Consider the following 19,412-nt stretch of genomic DNA (forward strand, 5'->3'; position numbering starts at 1 on the left):
ACCTAAGTGTCCTCAGAGAGTGGAGAAGAGGATGCCATGGAGCTGAAGCCCTTACCACAGAATACGTCTATACCTTACACAGCCATAAGCTTGCACAGGAGAAATTCAGTTTCTTGTCAGGGAATTGCAGTGGTAGTGGACAAGGGCTTGCACAATAATTCATTCAATGTGGGGAAAAAAGTTAGTTAACATAGGTATGAGATAAAATCTATACTTTATATGCAGCAACTTTTAGCCATACTAAACTGATCAAATAAAACAATGTCTGCACAGTTAAATACAGGGTCAGACACCAAAGAAAAGGGAGGCTTCTGCCTGTGTCTTTGACTGACAGTGTCTTGTCAAAGGAAAACAGAAAAGAGAAGCTCAGTAGGATGTGGGAACTGTAGGGCTGGTGTGTTATCCTAAAATCACATGCTTGTCCGGATCTGTATTACAACTTTGCAGTTGCCCAGTTTTCTAGAAGCATACTTTGAAATAGTACATTAAGCTGGGAACTTTAGACTTTATTTAAAACACAACAGTGGGCTGGGTAAAATCTAATTATGATGTAGTACGTTACTTAAAATGACAATTTTATTGTCACTTTAGTTTGCAACAAGCAACTAGCTCATTAAAGGACATAATGATCCTGGTCTGTGCTCATGGATTCTCCCTTGGGAGCCAGAAAATGCTGTGGTTCATCCAATTGCAAAGTAGTTTAGCAGTACTAAAGTCCCATGGGAAATCAGTGCTTTAAAAAACGATACCAAACTACAAATTTTATTCTAGTTTTCAAACTCTTTGAAGCTGGGTTGCAAATGAATCTCCTTTTTAAGTTCAGTTTGTTGTAATGGTGGATATTTGTTAGGTTTTGTGCTGATTTTTAGTTCAAATAATCACAAAGTATGCTCAGGTCCTGTTAATTTGGGCCCTTCTTAATCACTTTGTTTTCTGATTCATGAGACATTGTTACCAGCTTACTCTCAAATACTTTTTATCTTCACATCAAGAGCATTTCCATTTAACTTAATGAAATATCTGTGATTAGGTATTTGGGCTGCCTTACTTGATGTGTTAGATAAAAAAATGTTGAGGCCCAGGATTTTATAACTTGTTCTTCATCCTCTTAATAAACTACTAAAGTTCCTTCAGGTGTTGCATGTTCCTTAGAAATTGAGTCATCAGTGGTCATCCATCAGATGACTTTTGTTTGAAAGGGCCTTTGTTCTTCTGTGTGAAAGTGTTTCCCAGTTTTGCTTGACCACAGGTAAGAGTAATTAAGAAAAAGTTGATCTGAATACTTCTTAATACCATTGGGAAGATTTACGTCAACCTATGAAGCACCTGGGACAGATGCTGTCAGTGGGCAAGCTAAGACCTACTCGCAATTGGAAGATAAATTAGCATTGAATTTAAATGTGCTATACAGACATTTCTTTAGTGGTTCAGGCCCAAAAAACTTCAGAAACTTAGTAAACATAATGTCTGGTCTGTACTTACAGGTAGTATCTTACTGCATGAGTCTGGGTTCATCTGGGTTAGTTTTGTGAAATAAATTCTAATGATCTCCATCTTATTTCTGGGAAATAGTTTTTTGTTTCTATCTTGTTTCCAAAATCCACTGGTTAAAAAACTATCAAACTGCTGTGAAAACAAAGCATTTCCAATAACTCCTCTTGGTGCTCTCCACCCAGTATAAACATTAAATATTTAAACACAAAGGTTCTCAGCTTCCCATTTAGCCAAGCAGAAATTGCACTACACTCACGTTATTTAACTGTGTGGAAGCTTTGGTTTGTAGCTTGTCTGAGCTCAGACTTACATAAATATAAAGGTTCCTCTTTGCTATTAAAGCTTACAAATTGTTCTTTTGTATAGTTACATTCCACTTCAATTGAATTCTGAGTATTTATCATTGTGTTCAGCTTTTTAAAAGATTTTTTTCCTTTTTATTAATACAAAGCTGTTAAGTTTTTCTCACACATATTGTTTACTTTCATCTCTAGAATTCATAATCCTATCTTCTGTACTTACATGAAGTAGAGAATTGGTTCATTCTGTATTTCCTGCTTTCTCCAAGATGGATAGTTCCCTGAACGTATTTGGTTCTCTAGTATTTGACTTATGAGAGACAAATGTATAGGAAGTGCAAGATCAGTACAGTGAATAATTCAGAAAGACTGGATTTTCAGCTAGTGTTAAATGCTGCTTCATCCCATCAGATTGTGCTACTTACTATGACCTGGGCCAGACTATTACAAGATTATGTATAGCAAGAGAACATGAAATTCTGACTACACACATGAAAAAGAAAAATTTACCATGGTGGTGGAACACATTTTCCAGAGATGCTGTGGGTTCTGCATCCTTGGAGATATGCAGAATCCAACTGGGCACAGCACTGAGCTGCCTGCTATAATGGGACCTCCTAGGAACAAGAGGTTGGGCTGGAAGACCTCCAAAGATCCCATATCACACTTCTTAGGACTTGGGTTATAGATACTGATCTCGCATATTGAAGTACATGTAGCTTTCTGAAGTGCATCGAGTGTTTAAAATGTATCTGATTAAGCTTACTGATGTTGAGAAGTTGTCAGTTTTAGCTTTGAAAGTATCCATGGAATGGTGATGGGATTGGAATCAGTATGCTGTGATTTATAAAACCTTATAGGCAGGTTTAATGATGTTCTTATTTTAATCTTTTTAAGGTTCTTATTGGGCAACAGAATTAAGCAGAACTTTACTTTCCAGGTACATCCATTTGGCATCCAGTTTGTAGACAGGCTGCAAAGGCTGAAGAAAAAAACAAGGTAAAAAGACTGTATATAATACCTGTTGTTATTCCATTATCACGTTATTCTCTGTCCCTTTTTTTTCCAGTGGGCATGGAGGACTGGCTTTTTAATTTTTTCACTACTGTAATCTCAAATATTAAATTATGAAAATCTAGTAGGTTAATGTAATAATTTAATATAAATAGTCTGCTTTTACTTAGTGATTAAAGCTACAGCTTCAGGGGAATGGTGACCTATGAGCTGTATGAATAAGCTGAATAAGGAAAAATGTGAAAATATGAATAAGAAAAAAAAAGTTAATTTTTAACTTCTGTCTTATGATGTGATCAGTTCATGACCTCTTCCTTTTTTATGTGGCTCTGCACTTAAAAGATCAGAGGGCTTTCTCTTTATTTTTTTCATCAACAACAAAAAAATCTCCTTGGAATTTCTTTTTTATTATTTGTTTGTAACATGTTGGCAAGCCAGCCCCAACTTAATTTGATCTCTGGCTTTAAGTACCTCCTTAAGTTGGATGATTTGTGCATCTGTCTGTGTGCAAGGGGAAAAGGGGGGAGTTCTGGCAACTTTAATAATTACAAGGTTAGCAGATGAATAAGCTGCCCCTAGGAAATGAAGAATTAATCTGTAGCTAGGAAATGATCCCTCTGAATTGGTGGGGCTGAGATACAACAATCTCATTTAATGCAGAGGCCAAGTATGGGGTTTTTCAGTTCTGATGTTCTCTGATGCTCCAAGTGGTACGTGTGGTACCCTTGTTCAAAAAAGCTCTGCTTTGATTCACCCAGGCTTGGACAGAAGGCACATGGAGCAAGTCAGAACAGCAGGAAGCAGCAGTTATAAAAAGAATGTTTACAAATGTGGTGTTTTAGCAAGTGCAACTTTGACTAAATTACAGTTTTGAAAAAAAATTTGGTTTGGGCTTTACCCTGAAGGATCTCGGCTGTATCTTTTCTACCCATTTGTATGGGAAGCGATTGGTCTGGCATTCTTCATGGTGAGCTCTGAGTATCAAATATGTAGTGTTTTAGTAGGAAATGTATTGGTTTAACATATATTTAAAATTATGCAATGTATATATAAAATGTATGGTTTAAATTATAAAAATACTTTAAGTGTTGTTGATTCAGCCTGATACTATTAAACAGTATTTCAGGCTTCCTAAAGATTTTATTCTAGCTGAGTAGCTGAAATTGAAGGCTAAAACCCCATGTAATTTATTGAAAATATAGTAGTTTTCCAATTCCCTCCTTTAAAGAAAGACCACAGACAAGGTTGTACTGGGTTCCTACTTAGCTGCCTTTTCCTCACAATGGCAAAGAAAGTGCACTTGTAAGATACTGTGTAAAGGCTGACTCACTTGTCTGAGTACTGAGAGGTTGCCCCTTCCCCAGCAGAGAGGAAGATACCTGTGTCTGCAAGTCAGTGGGAGTTTTGCCTGAGTGGGGGAAAAAAAAGCTGGAATGGAACTCAAAGCGTTTTCCCAAGTGTAGCCATTTTCCCTTCTCTTTGTTTTTCTTCATCCTTTTTGATCTTTACACTTATTATTGGAAGAATAAACCAAGAAGAAAGAATGATATTTCAAAGAGGGTACTTGCAGACTTTTCAAGCTAACTTATAAAGCTGGGAATGGGATATACTGGTTGAGAAATTTTCTGGTCAACCTTTCCAGTTTGTTTTTAAAGTTATCTTTCTATATATTTATGTACATACATGCACAGCATGTAATTAAAGTAGGTGACAATGGCAGAAAGAGTAAGTGGCAGTACAGTTTGAAACTTTGGAGATGGAGTGCAAGTGTGAAAGAAGATGTGAAAGAATGACAGCAAAAAGAAAAATTGAGAGTGAGATTATAAAAAGAAGAGATAAACCTGGAAAAGACAGAAAAATCAAATTAAGCAAGAGAAGGAATAAATATTATCAAAAGGCATAAAGGAATAATAAGTGGAGAAAGAATAAAACTGTGTAGTAGAGAGAAAAGAACTGAACAGAGGCAATGGAGTGAACTGATGTGAGTTTTTATTGCAAAATCTAGATTATGTGCAGCAAGCATAGACTGGGAATGCTAAAAGGGGTAATGGACTGGGCAGAGAAAAAAGAGCATGTGCGATCTATGGAATGAGTGACTTTTAATCACTGGGAGGAGAAATGGGAAAAACTGTGGGAGTACCTGAATAGCATAATGAATCACAGAATCAATCTGCAGAAATATCTTATTAAGACGAGACTTGGATTGCACAAGTAAGAAATTTTAATCAATTGTAGTTGTAGAATCATAGAATAGTTAGGGTTGGAAAGGACCTTAAGATCATCCAGTTCCAGCCCCCTGCCATGGCCAGGGACACCTCACACTAGACCGTGTCACCCAAGGCTCTCTCCAACCTGGCCTTGAACACTGCCAGGGATGGAGAGCATTTACCACTTCTTTGGGCAACCCATTCCAGTGCCTCACCACCCTCACAGTAAGGAACTTCTTTCTTATATCCAACCTGAACTTCCCCTGTTTAAGTTTTAACCCATTACCCCTTGTCCTATCACTGTAGTCCCTGCTGAAGAGTCCCTCTCCAGCATCCCTATAGGCCTTCTTAAAAACAAGATGGCACCTCCAAGTTGAGGAAAGATTATTAAAAAACTCCAGGAATTCATGAAGAGTTATTAAATATATTTAGCCATTCAGCCAGGTATTTTCTGTGTTTTAAGGGCATGCTACACTCTAATCTTAAAACTTACTCCACTGATCCACATGACACAGAAAGAAGCTCTGAAGCTTTATCTCAGGAATCCCAGTATTTATTCAGAAATGACATGATTTCAGCAGGGTTTAAAACATTGGAATTGTGCAGGTTTTTTTAGGTTTGGTTCTTTTTGCTCCACTGCATTAGGCCTCCTGTCAAAACATCATGAAAGAGAAGTGTGGCTTCTACATGACAGCTGTGCATTGATGACATTTCATGTCATTTACACAAGTTTTGGAAAACTGCAGTGTGTTTTAACTATGCAGAAGAGCAGCGCAATTACACTGTCTGTGTTAAATGGTCATCTCAACAGCAACCACAAGTATTTTTCAGAGAGTACTCTTTATTTCCATTCTTGTCCATTTGGACTTTCTGAGTGTGTATAGAGCCTCAGACAATCGAAAACGAGAGGGAGAAAATTCCAAAACCCCATTCAGACATGCCAAAACAATTAAACTGGTTATTTTTTTATATGGATAAGTACCTCCACATATTGTCTCAGATAGCCACGGGGCTATTTGGGCTAAAGAAGGTCAGTGGAAGGATAGTTGTGATCATTTAGTTTGTTTGCTCTGCTAACACAATACAGTACAGATATATTCACATATTGCTTATCAAAGCAAGTAAATACTTCAAATAGAGACTGGAGCAGTAGGAAGGATGCAACCTGACAGCTTAATACTGCTAAAAACCTTTTAAAGGTTTGAACAGTTGTAATCTCTAGGTAAAAAGTGTCAGCTGTTCGTGAGGCAGTAAATGATGGTCATTCTGAGTACATGGGAAAATAGGTACTTTTTGCAGTCAGAGGCAGGTTTTCCCATAGAGGGGAAAGAGTATTTACCCAGAATTGATATATCTGAGTAAAATAGGGTGCAAACCTATTGATTTCATGGTAAGATTTGTTTAATCTTCAATTATGAGTGTCAGGTCTGTTCATTCATGGCTAATAACATCACATCTCATAACCCTTTAAATAACAGCCCTTGTTATTTAAAAGTAATTATATTTTTCATCATAAAGGATGATGCAAAAAGAAAGCAATAAAAATCTGTCATTCTAAATGCCAGAATGATTGAAAACAGAGCAAACCCATTTGACTATTAAAATCAACCTGGTAATCTTACGATTAGAGAGTGTGATTCGGATGCCCTGCATAATGTTGTTCTCTTTCCTCTGAGTGAATGGCACAGTAGTGTGACACTTCCCAGAAGCAATGTAGATTGGTTTGACAGTATAACCTTAGAGTAAAAATGCCACTGTATCATCTTGTAACTTGACCTGTCCTTGACAGTGCCCAAAGGCTGTCCTGGCAGCCCAGAAGTGCTCCAGGCCAATTCATTCTGAAGGGAGGAGAAAAGAAAGTGATAAGTAACTTTTGCATTTTAAAAAAGTTGATTGACTAAAAGCATTCTATTTTTCACTCCTTGGTATGCCTGTGTGTTTTGAGCTTGCTGAAATAAGCCATTTTTAAGTGATGAAGTGAAATATTTTGCATACTCCTTTTGAAGTAACAGTTACATTTACTCTGCCTTTTCTCTGTTTCTTTTCTGGTTCACTTCTCCTCTCTTGCCATAGGAAACGAGGACTTCCTCTGAGAGCATTATTTCTGTACCTGCTTCAAGTACATCAGGTTCCCCAAGCCGTGTGATCTATGTGAGTATTTCACAGTGAAATTCAGTCTGTGGGATGTGGAAAACCCTGTGCTTCCTCCTACGTTTAACACATTGTGTAAAAACTTGGTGTCTCCAAACCACTGCAGCTGGCGACTCGTCTAAAATAGAATTTACTTTCTCATGTTTAAAATATTTGAATACTGCATTTGCCATAAAAGAATTCTGGTAGTTTCCTCTTGGTTTTTGTAGTGTATTTATAGCATTTATATTACAACTGGAGCTGGCTTATACCAAAGCATGCAAAATACCACAGTGCTTTCTAAAGAGAAAAGTTTAAGTAAACAGTACAGCCCACAGGTAGATTACAAGCTTAAATTTGAACACAACTTGTCTAAATCAAGCTTATGAAAACACTCGTGTGTGATTGCAGGACTGGGGCCTTGACAAATGCCAGTCTCTAACCTCAGAGGTCCTTTGATGTGTTTATGGTTTAAGAAGTCCTAGCTCTGGAAAGCTCATAGAGAGAATTTAAAATAACAACTATGATAAAAGCTTATGCAGGGTATTTTTTTCAATACCAGGTGTACCTTGATTGTAATAATTGCTGTAGCTAATGGTCATGGCCAAATCCCCAAGGCAACTACCAACAGGTAAAAAATATGCACAAGAGTGGCACAATCCCTTCAAAGATCTCCTGGAGAGCTTTAGTATTGCCAGAGCTATTCTTTATCCTGTCCAAGTATCTGTCAGGTGGGCAGGTTATTCTCACTGGATACCGTATGCAGAGGAAATTGCTGGAGATACAGTTGACTGCCAAAGAGCTTATTCTTACAAAGACTCAGGGCTTTTATCTACTACAGTAAGACAAGGAAAAAGTGCCTTGCAGCCAAATGTGTCTTCTTCCTTAAAGCAAAAATTATTTTGGATACAATCTAAACTTTATGAAAGTAAGGCTGAAGAAGAAGTGGAGGAACTGCCCCTTATGTAAATGCTCATTGCTGTTTTTGAGTTCTCCTTCTAGTAGAGCTTCATGCTGGTGGATTCCAGTCATATATTCCCAGTAAAATAACTGTCGCCTCAAATACTTTGAAGACAAATCGTTGTGCTTACATTGTCATGTGAGCACTTTCTTTGACCAGATGGTCTCTATCTCTCCAGCCATGCACCAATTCTTTGTTTTCATAAGCATGAACATTCTTCTATGATTTATGTTTTTAAGTGACATTTATCTAACTATTGGGTAGTAGTGTTCTTCTTGATGTTTGTGATTACAGCTTTAAATATGCTTCACTGGCAGCTAAAAGTCAAGGACAAACCTCCAGTCTCTTTTTTGGGGTATTTTTTTTAAGGGGGAGGGACCAGAGTGGGGGGATTTTTTTTAAAGGGTATCGTTAAATCAGCACACAGCTCTAACATTTGTTTCTTTAATATACTTTAGAGGCAGCCGAGACTGCAAAAAAATAAAGTTGTCTAGCAAATATGAGTCAATTAGGAAAAAAGATTCCCCAGAGGCGTGCAAGTTCTTGCTGTATCTGTCTCCTCTCTGACTGCTTAATTGTCAAAGCTGTGAGATTGATTAAATATTATTTTGGCTTTCACAAACAGGAAAGTAAAAAGAATTAAAAACATGTTATTTGACTTCTATGTTATCAAAATGATTCTTTGGCTATCTTTTGCATCTGTTTTCTATTACAGGAGTGTAATGACTTACATACATGATCGAGATTTAACTTGGGTGCTTTCATGATTGTTTTTACCAAACCTAAATTCATGCTACCACTGAAAGGAAGGTCACATGCATGTAGCCCTGTCACTCCCTGGCCATGTCTTCCTGTCTCCTCTTTGATGCTAGTACTGGTGGGTACACAGAGATCAGTCAGATTTGAGACCAGATTCAGCTGAAAAAATAAAGGAGGAAAAACCTCCAGCCGACCTAAGAGGCAAGAAAAGACGCAGCCGTCTGAATGTCCTGTGATACTAATGTAGAACAGAAGGCAGAGCAGAGTGGCAAGGCACGCACAGGACAGCTGCTTTCAGCAGTAGCATGGATTCAGACCCTTAAAACCAATAGTAAAATTGTGCCTTCACAGCTGGTGAGCTCAGTGAAGTACCATGTTGGGCACAAGGGAATTCTGAGAAAAAAGTTAAAGGTTAAGAACCATGAATTTGTGGTGTTCATACTTTCAAAGGCATCAAGTCAGCCATGCCATTGCTCTGAACAGCATGCTATCTCATGGGAGACGTGTTTCTGGTCATGGTCAAGTGGTTTGCTAGAGAAAGATGAAGAACGCATGTTTGATTAAACCTGGGTGTGGTTCACCAATGGTTTACTAAAGCCATTCCACTTTTTCTTCAGCTGTTGATACAAGACTTCGGTGTTTTCTTGGACTGAGAAAGGGTATAGGTCTATGCCCTTCGAAGCTGATGGACATCTTTTCGTGATCTTTAGTGATGGCTTCATTATATCCAGACTAAAATTCACCCTAGTGCCGATGTCCTCTCAGAGTCCCTAAATACCACTTAAAAATCAGTTGATTTCTAAATTATGACATTAAATGAAGCTTGAACAAAAGTCTTTCTTTATACATACCTATATTTTATGAAGCTAGAATTAGGTGTTCCAACCCAATATGAAGACCTTGAAGGTTTAGGTTAGGTTACATAGCTGTGTTGTACATTGTCATCCTGGGAATAGAAATCGCATATTTTTATACAGATTATATTTACAGTTTATACACCTGAAAAATTACATGTTCCAAATGAAATAATAGATATTCAAGAATTAGAGCATGGTTTAACAGAATCCAAAATACCAGATTATTGAAGACATGGTTGGAAGCCTCTTATCTGTAATTTGAGCCTTCCCTAGCGTATTTGAAAATAGGTAAAGTAAATAAAACAAAAAACAATGTAGGCTGGATGTTTGTAGACTTGAGTGTTGAGAAAGAAACTGTATCTCTAAGGTGGCTCTTGAATCCAAATTTGCCTACATTTTGGTATTAAACTGAAGAGAGTTACATAACTGGGTAAATTTTACTCCTGTCAGTTCTGAAGTCTAGTGGGAGGATCTCAAGTTGCACATCTATGTGGAGAAATAGGGGCTAAAATTACCGTAATTCACATTTAAATATTTGCAATTCTGAACTTCTTTGGGTTCAATAGAATGGGATTTGCAGCCCTGCATACCTTAGAAAAGAAATTATCGCAGCCTCCTTGGTCTTCCTTGTAGGTACAATGCTGCCCAAAGTCTTCCTGGAACAGCCCTGATAGACTCCTCCTTTGCATGACCTGTCTCTGCATCAGACCTTGCCACTGGCCCTCAGTAGGGAGGGATTTGTTTCCATCAAAGGGCTATTGCATTGCTTTTTAGCTTGTTAAACTAGCTGCATGGAAGGCGAGATCTGTAGACAACTGAAGAATCACATATTTGATTAAAAGACATTTTTTCATTAGTTTTGAGGATGAGAATATATGATAGTAATGGCAGCTTTGTTCCACATTCTTAGTGAATAGGAATCTTCCTCTTTTCCATGTTGCTTACATTTGCACAAATTCATACATTGTTTTAGAAAAATGGAAAATTGAAAGTTGTCACATTAATTTTTTCCTGTATGATTAACCTAATAGAAAACTTCCCTGGAAAATCTATTGAACTTTTTTTAGCTCATGCTAAGAAAAAAATATTAACACTGCATGCATAAATCCTGGATACTTTCATATTTTTGCATGTGGAAAACATTATTACAGTTTTATAGCAGATTATAGAGAGATATTCAGAGAATAGTAAGATTCACTCATCTTGTTGCCAACAAGGAGCATATCATTCTTATCTTCTGCAAAGCCTGAGCTAGGAGTGACACAATGACACTACCTGTTTCTCCACTCCTCATGTGGCCAGCTTGTCGTTGTTTCTACAAGACACTGTGCTGGGCATGGTTTTGGTGCAAGTTGCCATTATCCTAAGGATAATCTGTGCAAAAGTGGCATTTTGATAATTATATTCTTGGAATAAGTGTAGTAAGAGGAGAATGGGGAGTGACACAGTCCTTTCCCTCTGTTGGCTGTGTGAGTCTCCTGAAAGGATTTGAACTTTACTTAAGTGGCATCTATGATCTTCCTACTAATCCAGCATGGTGCAAATCCATCATCTGCTGGTTTGTGACCCATAATTAAGGGCCACTTAGACATAGTCAGGAAAGGAGATGAAGCTGTGGGACACAGCTGAATGGGAAAAATTAGAGACCTGACTAACGTTTTTCATCATCTGAAGACTATGTGTTGGAAATATGCATTTGATTATTCAGTTCTGCTTATGGTAGTGGAACCCTGCACACCAAAACCACTTTAAAATGAAGGGTGTTTTGCCTAAAAGACACGACAATATCTGTCCCCAGTATGTCTTTCTCGGGCTAGCAATAAGTGAGTTATAACCAAGAAAACTGGAATAATGCCATGCTACTCCCATTAACCAAATGTGAATGGCAAAGAAAAGTAGAAAGCACCAGTATAGAAAAAGATAACAGTAATATTTAGCATTGTATAGTAAATATATTTAAATGTGCACAAACAGAAAAAGTGGTTTAATTCTATGATTACTTTTCTACCTATGCTTATCTGGTCTTTTCTCATTGTATCCTGATCATATTCTTTCTTATTCTCACTGCTTTCTTTCCTCCTTTTCTTAGGCAAAGCTTGGAGATGAAATTCTTGACTACAGGGATTTGGCTGCTCTTCCTAAAAATAAAGCCATCTATAACATTGACCGCCCAGATATGATCTCCTATTCTCCATATATCAGTTACTCTTCAGATGACAGGCATAGTTACGGGGAGGTACTGAAACATGGGTATTTTTTTTTACTATGAATTTGAGATTTTATGTGCAACATTATCATGTGCATAATTTCAAAAAAAAAAAAAAAACAACAACCCCACCAACTTGAAGAGTTACAGTTCAAATACAGTTCAAATAACTTCAGTTAATTGAATCATGTCATCCATTCATTCATAAGGCCTTTCATGAAAACAAGCGTGACGTTCATTTCACTTTTTAGTCTGTGGAACTTTCTGTGATCATTTTTTAAGCAGATGACATGTAATTAAAGTATGTTGTTCTCTGAGAAGAGTTCATGCATGTGGTAGGGAACAGGAGCCATTGCTAATTATAATGAAAAAATCAGAAGCGAAGCCAAATGTCTTTCGTGATTTTTCTTTTTTTCCTTAAAGTGTACCATGTTATTTTCATAACACAGCAATGGTATCACTTTCCAAGGACAGATTTCTTTCAACTGTCCCTTACTAAAGTTCATCCTCATGTCATGCATGCATTTCAACCTATTCATATACAGTGCTAATATGATGCAGTTTGTGCTAGTGAAATTTAACGTAATCTAATACTAATTCTGGTTTTTTGTGAAGCATATTTGTATATAACTCCTGTCATGCAAGTTAGCTTTTTTTTTTTCCCTAACCATAACTACCTTTCACCTGAAGTTCTGATTTTTTTCCTATACTTTTAGATGCGTTTTTACAAATCAAACCTCTTAGATATGCTAGTTATATTAGAAAGATATGCTTGGTCTAGAATGGAAATCTCATTTGTTCTCTATAGGTTTAAGTGAAATAAATGCTATAAATAATAACCATGCTATTTGTAATAACCTCTTAATCATTACCACTAAAGTCTCAGTACTACTTTCACATAAAAGCTGTACATGTGTTAGATTTTGCAGACTGTCTTCCAAACCCTGTCTCTACAATTCTGAACCACAGTAGCTCCATTATAATGCATCCTAAAAGAATTAAGATTGTATCTGGTAAAGGATTTAAATGGGATTTAGGTTTCTGATTTCACAAAACCAAAAGCTGCTGTCTAGCCCTATGGAACCTATGGAGTATAAACACTTACTTTCTATATCAGAACTCATGGGCACTGATAGTTTGTTGCCCTCCTCAACTGCCCATTTACATCTCAGCTTGGGAGAGGTGTGTAGACTAAACAACCTCCCACCCACCTCCTGTGAGGACTCAGGCATTGCACCCACTCCAAGGTGCTTTTGAGCTGTGCTTGCAATCCAGCTTGCACATTTTTATGTTGCTCCAAATATTTATATCCTTGATATTACCAGGGCAGGAATAAACCCTGTGTTCCAGATTTCAGCATCCTGGGTGCTACTTGCAGCCACTATAGTTTCAGTAGATTTGCTTTGCTCAACTAACCAAACATAGTATTTAATTTTGAAAGGAAAATGACTGAAAAGCAATGGCAACAGGACTGGCCTCACTAGACCCCCGGATTTTGCAGTAAAGAAATCAGCAAAATCTTCCTATGAAATTATTTGTATTTCATTCCTTATTTACTTACTTAAAAACAAAACTTGGCCTAACTTAAATGACAGGTGCTTTTCCAACTGTATCATGTATTACACATGGATACTGATATTTTAAGAGTAGTTCTTCTCACAAATAACATCATGCATGGATTTGTATCACTAATTTGTTGTGTGTTGCTGTTTGCAGTCACCTCAGTTGCTCTCTCCAACACCTACTGAGGTAATCCCCAGTGCCTTTGTACTCCTGTTCTGACCCATTTTGTGATGCATAAACCTGGTCATATTGATAACCAGCAGTGTCTAAAATGTGGGGTTTGCCTCCTTATTCTACAGTGCATGGGGTTTTATTTGTTTTCTTCTGTGTTACTTGTGTTGAATACGCGCTTTGCTTCTGGATTGTCATCTGTGTACATCTGCCTCCACTGTCATCCATGTTTCTGCTTTCCAAAATAAAGGTTGTATGGTGGTTACTTCTTCAAGCTCTACTAAATAAATTACATTGGGGAATATGATTTATGTTTACAATATAAGCTGTTATCATGGGTTAACTTGAATTAATGCTCAACACAGCTTTCTCTTTGTCTTTTTATTTTTTACCACAAACAGTTAACTGTAACACATACTGTTACATCACTTGCACATACCTGAGCTTCTAGGTGTGTTTCAATGTGTGATCAAAGCCAGTCACTGTTTCACAAAACATCACCTTGGAAGCAGTGATAGCATTTCACATAGTTTCCCAGATAATAACTCAATTATACATCACAGGCCTGACTAATTACTCCATTATCTCAGTTTTATGTATCACAATTATTTTTTAATAGTGGAGAATTGCAAATATCTGTTAAGGATTTTAAAACACGAACTATCACTATAAGCACTGATTAAACAGAGAAGTTATCCAAGAGGGATGTAATTTAGTTGATAGTTTAAAAATAAAAATGTGCTTTATTTAATATTGGATTTCACTTGATTGCTCCTTCCAGAGACACAAAATGCGCAAAAGGTAAGGTCTGAAACAATATTAAATCTTGGTGATTTGGAAGATTGTAATAATTTCCTTTAAATTAGCTACCAATTAAATTCCTAAAGTGGCACTGGTATGGAATTTGGTGCTGTCATGATTTGTGTTACATGAATGCTCCCATGTTATCCAGCTTCGTCATACTTGCTTTCTTTCTCTAAAGAGTCTGTGATCAGGTGCCCAGGCATCATCATATGCAAACTTGTCACCAGTGTTGCAGGGATTTTTATTAGAGGAAAAATCCACTGTATCATACACTTGGGCACATCATAGAAAATTAGTTAACAGTCATTTAAATAACATCACGAGACTTTCTAGAGACATTGCTGTACTGCTTGTTAACTCTCCTTGCAAGGGTTTGAGTGAGTCTTAAATAATGCAGCTACACTGGGAGGGAAGCATCTCAAACTGGGCATAGAGGAGTTGGTGGCAGAATGTCTACAGAATGTTGTAAGCTTGGGAAAGCATCAGTTTTCCAATTTTTTGGGGGGTGCGGGTGTTGTGTAATTCCTTCTGAAATTGATATTAAAGCAATAATGCTTCTCACCACTATATAAAACTGATTTTTCCATTTTTGAAAATGCAGTCTGTTAGTCTGGGGTGAGGTGGAAGGGATGGAGCACATGTGAACAAGAGAAGAAAAACTGATGATGGGAAAACAGTGCACATCTCTAAAGAGTCAAGGATAAACCTAGAGAAGCTGAGTTTATCTAAAGATGAATTGATGGATATAATTAAGTTGTCCTGATAGTCATTTGGATAGTAATGATGGGGCTAAGTAGGATCTCCTGTATGTTTAAATGGTGAATGATCCAGTGAGAGTCATACGGATGGATGCCTGAAGATGTCCCAGTATTCACAAGTGACTAGCACCTAAATGCCTTCACTCACTCCTACTGGAATAGGAGAAGGGAAGCATTTTTTTGGAATATGACTGTTCATAAGGTTTTAAGTCGTTGAAGCTAAGCGTTTAGTCGGAAATGGCTTGTGTGACTTGCTTTGCGCAATGCTGCAGCATTGATACTAATGCTATATATGAGTGTTTCTATCAATTATCTAGCTAGTAATGACTGTTGTAATATACTACACTGAGCAATTTATACAGCAGATATAGTAATTTCTGTGATGTAATCAAGCCAATAAATGCTGATTTTCATGTTGCCTGTAACCACTGTGCATCCATTCATAGGGTTACAAAAGTGACCATAGTACTACCATACTAACCTGTTCTCATCTTCCACCCACCTGTGTATGGTCAGGGAATTATACTGTCCTGAAATAACACCTCTTCACTGTTCTGTTCTTTTCAAATTATATTGTCGTGTTAAATTTGTGTATGTACTGACTTTCCTGGGAACGTGACCATTCTCTGACACTTGGCAGAACTCTTTCAGTCACACTGCAGCGGAGGAGCTTACGGCTGAAAGCCACCTCATTTCATTGGGATTGCATGGAGCATTACAATAGCATCGACTTCCATCTACATGGCACAGAAATGTGCAAAATCATATATTCTGTCTGTTTCAGAAGTTATTTCTGTTCCCTGATGACATACATTTCCTCTTTTCCTCTCAGGGTGACCAAGATGACAGATCTTTCAAGCAGTACAGGACGTCAAGTCCTAGCTCTGCTGGCTCACTGGGCTATGGTCGCTACACTCCAACCTCCCATTCTCCTCAGCATTACAGCAGACCAGGTAATGGAAAGCACTCTTATTTATTTATTCTCTAGATTTGTTTACTCTTTTATCTTATTTTGTAAAGTAAGGTAGGCTCTGAATGACAGGGGTTTAAGGTAGAAAGTGGGTTTACAGTGATTTATTTACTGTGAACAGATTCCCATGGGGAGAAAGGAAACAAGTGTTTCAGGAACAATCATCTAAGAAAATGAAAACAGGTGTCTAGAAAGATTGTTTCTATGTATCTGTAAACAGAAGATAGAACAGTTTAAAGAACTTAATCCTGATCCCATCTTGCCTGAAGCTACACATTCAGTCCCCATCTCTTTCAAGGTGTGGTGTGATAGTTGTGAACGCACACAAAGCCGGTAGGGTGATTGAGTAACTTCACAAGCCCCTCTTGTACTGCAGGCTTATGGTCTGTGTCTCCCCTCCACAATGCAAGAGCTGGAGAATAACTAGTGATTTTATTGGCTGGAGTTTGAAGGACAAGTTTGTTTAGTCGAGAAGCATACAGCAATGTTTATTGCAGCTTTGGGCTGTAGTAGCAGCTGTGTTGGTCCTCTTGTCACACAGAGAGGAAGGATCACCTCCTTTTAATCTTTGCATGGGAGTCCCTTACCAAAGCCATTCATATTTGGGCACTGTACAGAGTTTTATCCTTGGAAATAATCAACTACATTGCTCAAAATTCATTCTAATTTTAATCTGCTCCATCATTTGGATGGAAAACACAGAGCATTTATATTATTTTTTTTGGGGGGTGTCTCTTAATTTCTTTGGGAGTATATTGTAATTATAAACCATTTTGTAAATTGGGAGCTCTTAATCTTTCCAGTGGAAATGAAGATTTTATGAATAACAGAAACAAGAATTGGATATATAATATATCTATATAAGCAATATATATAGAGAGATAAAGTCTTTGACAAAGTGTAAATGAGATTGAGTATCAAAGATCTATTAAATAGCAGAAAGATTAGTCTCCACTGGAAGTATGGCAGCTATGTCATACTTAAGCTTAGCTGCACATTGTTAAAGCAAGGAGGAAAGATGGAAGAAAATCCAAATTAATTCTATGAAATAATTTTCATTGAAAATTTAGAAGATAGATATTGTAATTGGCACTGCTAGTAAATGCCAAAATATGTTATCAGGATATTATTACAACAACGCAGAGATTACTTTTGAGAATGTTTTTCAATTTACTTAACCACATGTCTAGCTCTCAGAGCTCAAATAACTTCAGGATGTTTCTTCAAATGCTTAAATTAGCCATGCACTCGAGTGCCCTGGTGCGTTGTGAACTAGATCCTACCAGTGTGCACCTGATGGCAGGGAGAACTGGGCTCACTCATAGAACAGTTCTCAGCAGAGACAAGGCTCTCCCCATTTCATTTCATTATACCATTACAAGCATATATCACTCCCTCTTGCAGCTTTTGAATATGCAGATTTTCCCCTGAGTGCAGCTATGCTTTTTATGGTTCCTTTTCTGGAATATTTTCTGATGCATTACATTATCAGTGTTTTCTATAATACTCTTTCTGCCTGTGGAAAGCCCATGTACCTTGGCCAAATGCATAGCATGGCCACTGTGCTGTTTTTAGCAATAACTGTAGAAAGATGAAGTCTCACCTATCAGCTATATGTTTTCTAAGCATCAGGAGGAAAATGTTCCTGGAAAAAAGGATGGCATTGTAATTTGTGGCTTTCAGTAAGTGAACTAAATAGCCTATTTTCACTTACTCTCTGTTGCCCCCAGCTGGTACTCAGAGTCTTGGTACCAGTAGCTGCATCTCCCTGCCCCAACACCCAAGCCTTACATCTACATTCAGACATCATTACATCCCTTTCTTCAAAGGTAAGGCCCAGGAATGCAAAACCGTGCTGTGATACTGTAGACTTATTCAGATGTGTTTCACATTTATGTCTGTGCAAGCATGGCTTCCACTTGGATAAAATTTGTCTTAATTTTGTGCAAGTGCTTTCTTGATGTATTGTGTAAATTTGAAGAACTGAGTGGGTATGGGGCTTATTTTTGCTTTTTTTTTTTTTTTCTTTCCAGTGAGAATTAAGTGTATTTCCAAGGGGTGGAGGGAAGGAATTAGCTTCCATAATGAAAATGAGGGAGGGAATAATTTGGAAATCGGTTTGTTCTAAAATATAGTCTTTACGTTTATTTTGGTGATGCTAAATGAATATTTCAACCAGCTTATACACTGGACCCAACACTGGATGATCAGTTATCTAATCTTCTAACCTACATTTAGATATCCTTCATATTATTTGTAGCATTACCAAAAAATATGCCAGATCAACTGGTTAAATCGATAAAGCTGCACTGATTAGGAAATAATCTGTGCCTAAACCATAGTAACTGAATCTATTCTCCTTGCCTTTTTTTTTGTTTTTTTCCAGTGGATATTAACTTTGAATGAACTCCATGTTCTCATGAAACAGTACAGGGGAATGCCATGAACCTCTGAGGCAAAGGCTATATTTTTTAGCTAGTTAGTTAAATGTCAGAAAGAGGAGACCTTCAGCTACCCCATGTGTCTTTCCTTTGAAAGAGTCTGCCCTCTCTAGTAGCAGTATCAATGGGGCAGAGACATGACTGGCAAACATTTTCAATGCCTTTTTCTTGACTCTCTTGAACTGTTTAACGTAATTAAGCAAAACTGTTCTTGCTGTTGTAACCATTACAGAAAAGGAAGTGACCCTCTGCAGGAACCAGACTTGCAAACTCAACTGAATAGCAGGCACTCATTGCCTTTGGAAAAATAATGGATGCATATTCATTGGGCCCTAACACATTCAAAAGCAGCTCTGCCCACAGCCAGCTGAATTTCACTGGTATAAGCAGGAACAGAATCAGGCTTGAGTCTTCCAAATATGATCCCTAAGAGAAATTCTGAGAGCAAAAGTTGATGAGATTGAGCTATTTCTTACCATTTTAAAATCTACCTGAAAAGCTCCTTCCCACAACCACAAAGCAGTCACCCACACACACGTTTCTGGAAGGCTGGCACATTCCCTGGTATTCTCTGAGGCACTATTGAGCAGGTTTTTTTGATCTGTTTCTCTAAATTTGGGTGATGTTATCCAGCCTGATGTACTGAGTAAGGAAAAACACTTTTGTGTGCTGCAGTGCATGATTTCGCTGTATGGCAAGCTCTTACTCGAAAGCCCGCTTGTAGTTGCTTAGCAGCACTCCTGTTAAAATGAGTTTCTGTTCAGTGCTACCTGATGTT

The 19,412-nt window shown here is 37.6% G+C and overlaps 1 protein-coding gene across 17 annotated transcripts in view; it reads left to right on the top strand.

Moving 5' to 3' along the window:
* The window catches only part of ABLIM2 (actin binding LIM protein family member 2), a 137,334-nt gene that overhangs the window by 81,729 nt on the left and 36,193 nt on the right, over positions 1 to 19,412 (top strand). For 5 of the 17 annotated variants that reach the window (XM_061369576.1, XM_061369589.1, XM_061369599.1 and 2 more), the window contains exons 8-12: positions 2,734 to 2,792; positions 7,088 to 7,165; positions 11,811 to 11,957; positions 13,644 to 13,676; positions 16,056 to 16,176. In XM_061369576.1, coding sequence (XP_061225560.1) covers positions 2,734 to 2,792; positions 7,088 to 7,165; positions 11,811 to 11,957; positions 13,644 to 13,676; positions 16,056 to 16,176 — 438 coding nt within the window. Of the gene's footprint in view, positions 1 to 2,733; positions 2,793 to 7,087; positions 7,166 to 11,810; positions 11,958 to 13,643; positions 13,677 to 16,055; positions 16,177 to 17,923; positions 18,023 to 19,412 lie in introns of all 17 variants that reach the window. The other 12 variants (XM_061369580.1, XM_061369608.1, XM_061369647.1 and 9 more) reach the window with 5 other exon arrangements.

Source organism: Neopsephotus bourkii, unplaced genomic scaffold, assembly GCF_033783945.1.
Source record: "Neopsephotus bourkii isolate Nb327-2 ecotype Australia unplaced genomic scaffold, CSIRO-AGI_Nbou_v1 NB_144, whole genome shotgun sequence".
Taxonomy (NCBI): Eukaryota; Metazoa; Chordata; class Aves; order Psittaciformes; family Psittacidae; genus Neopsephotus; species Neopsephotus bourkii.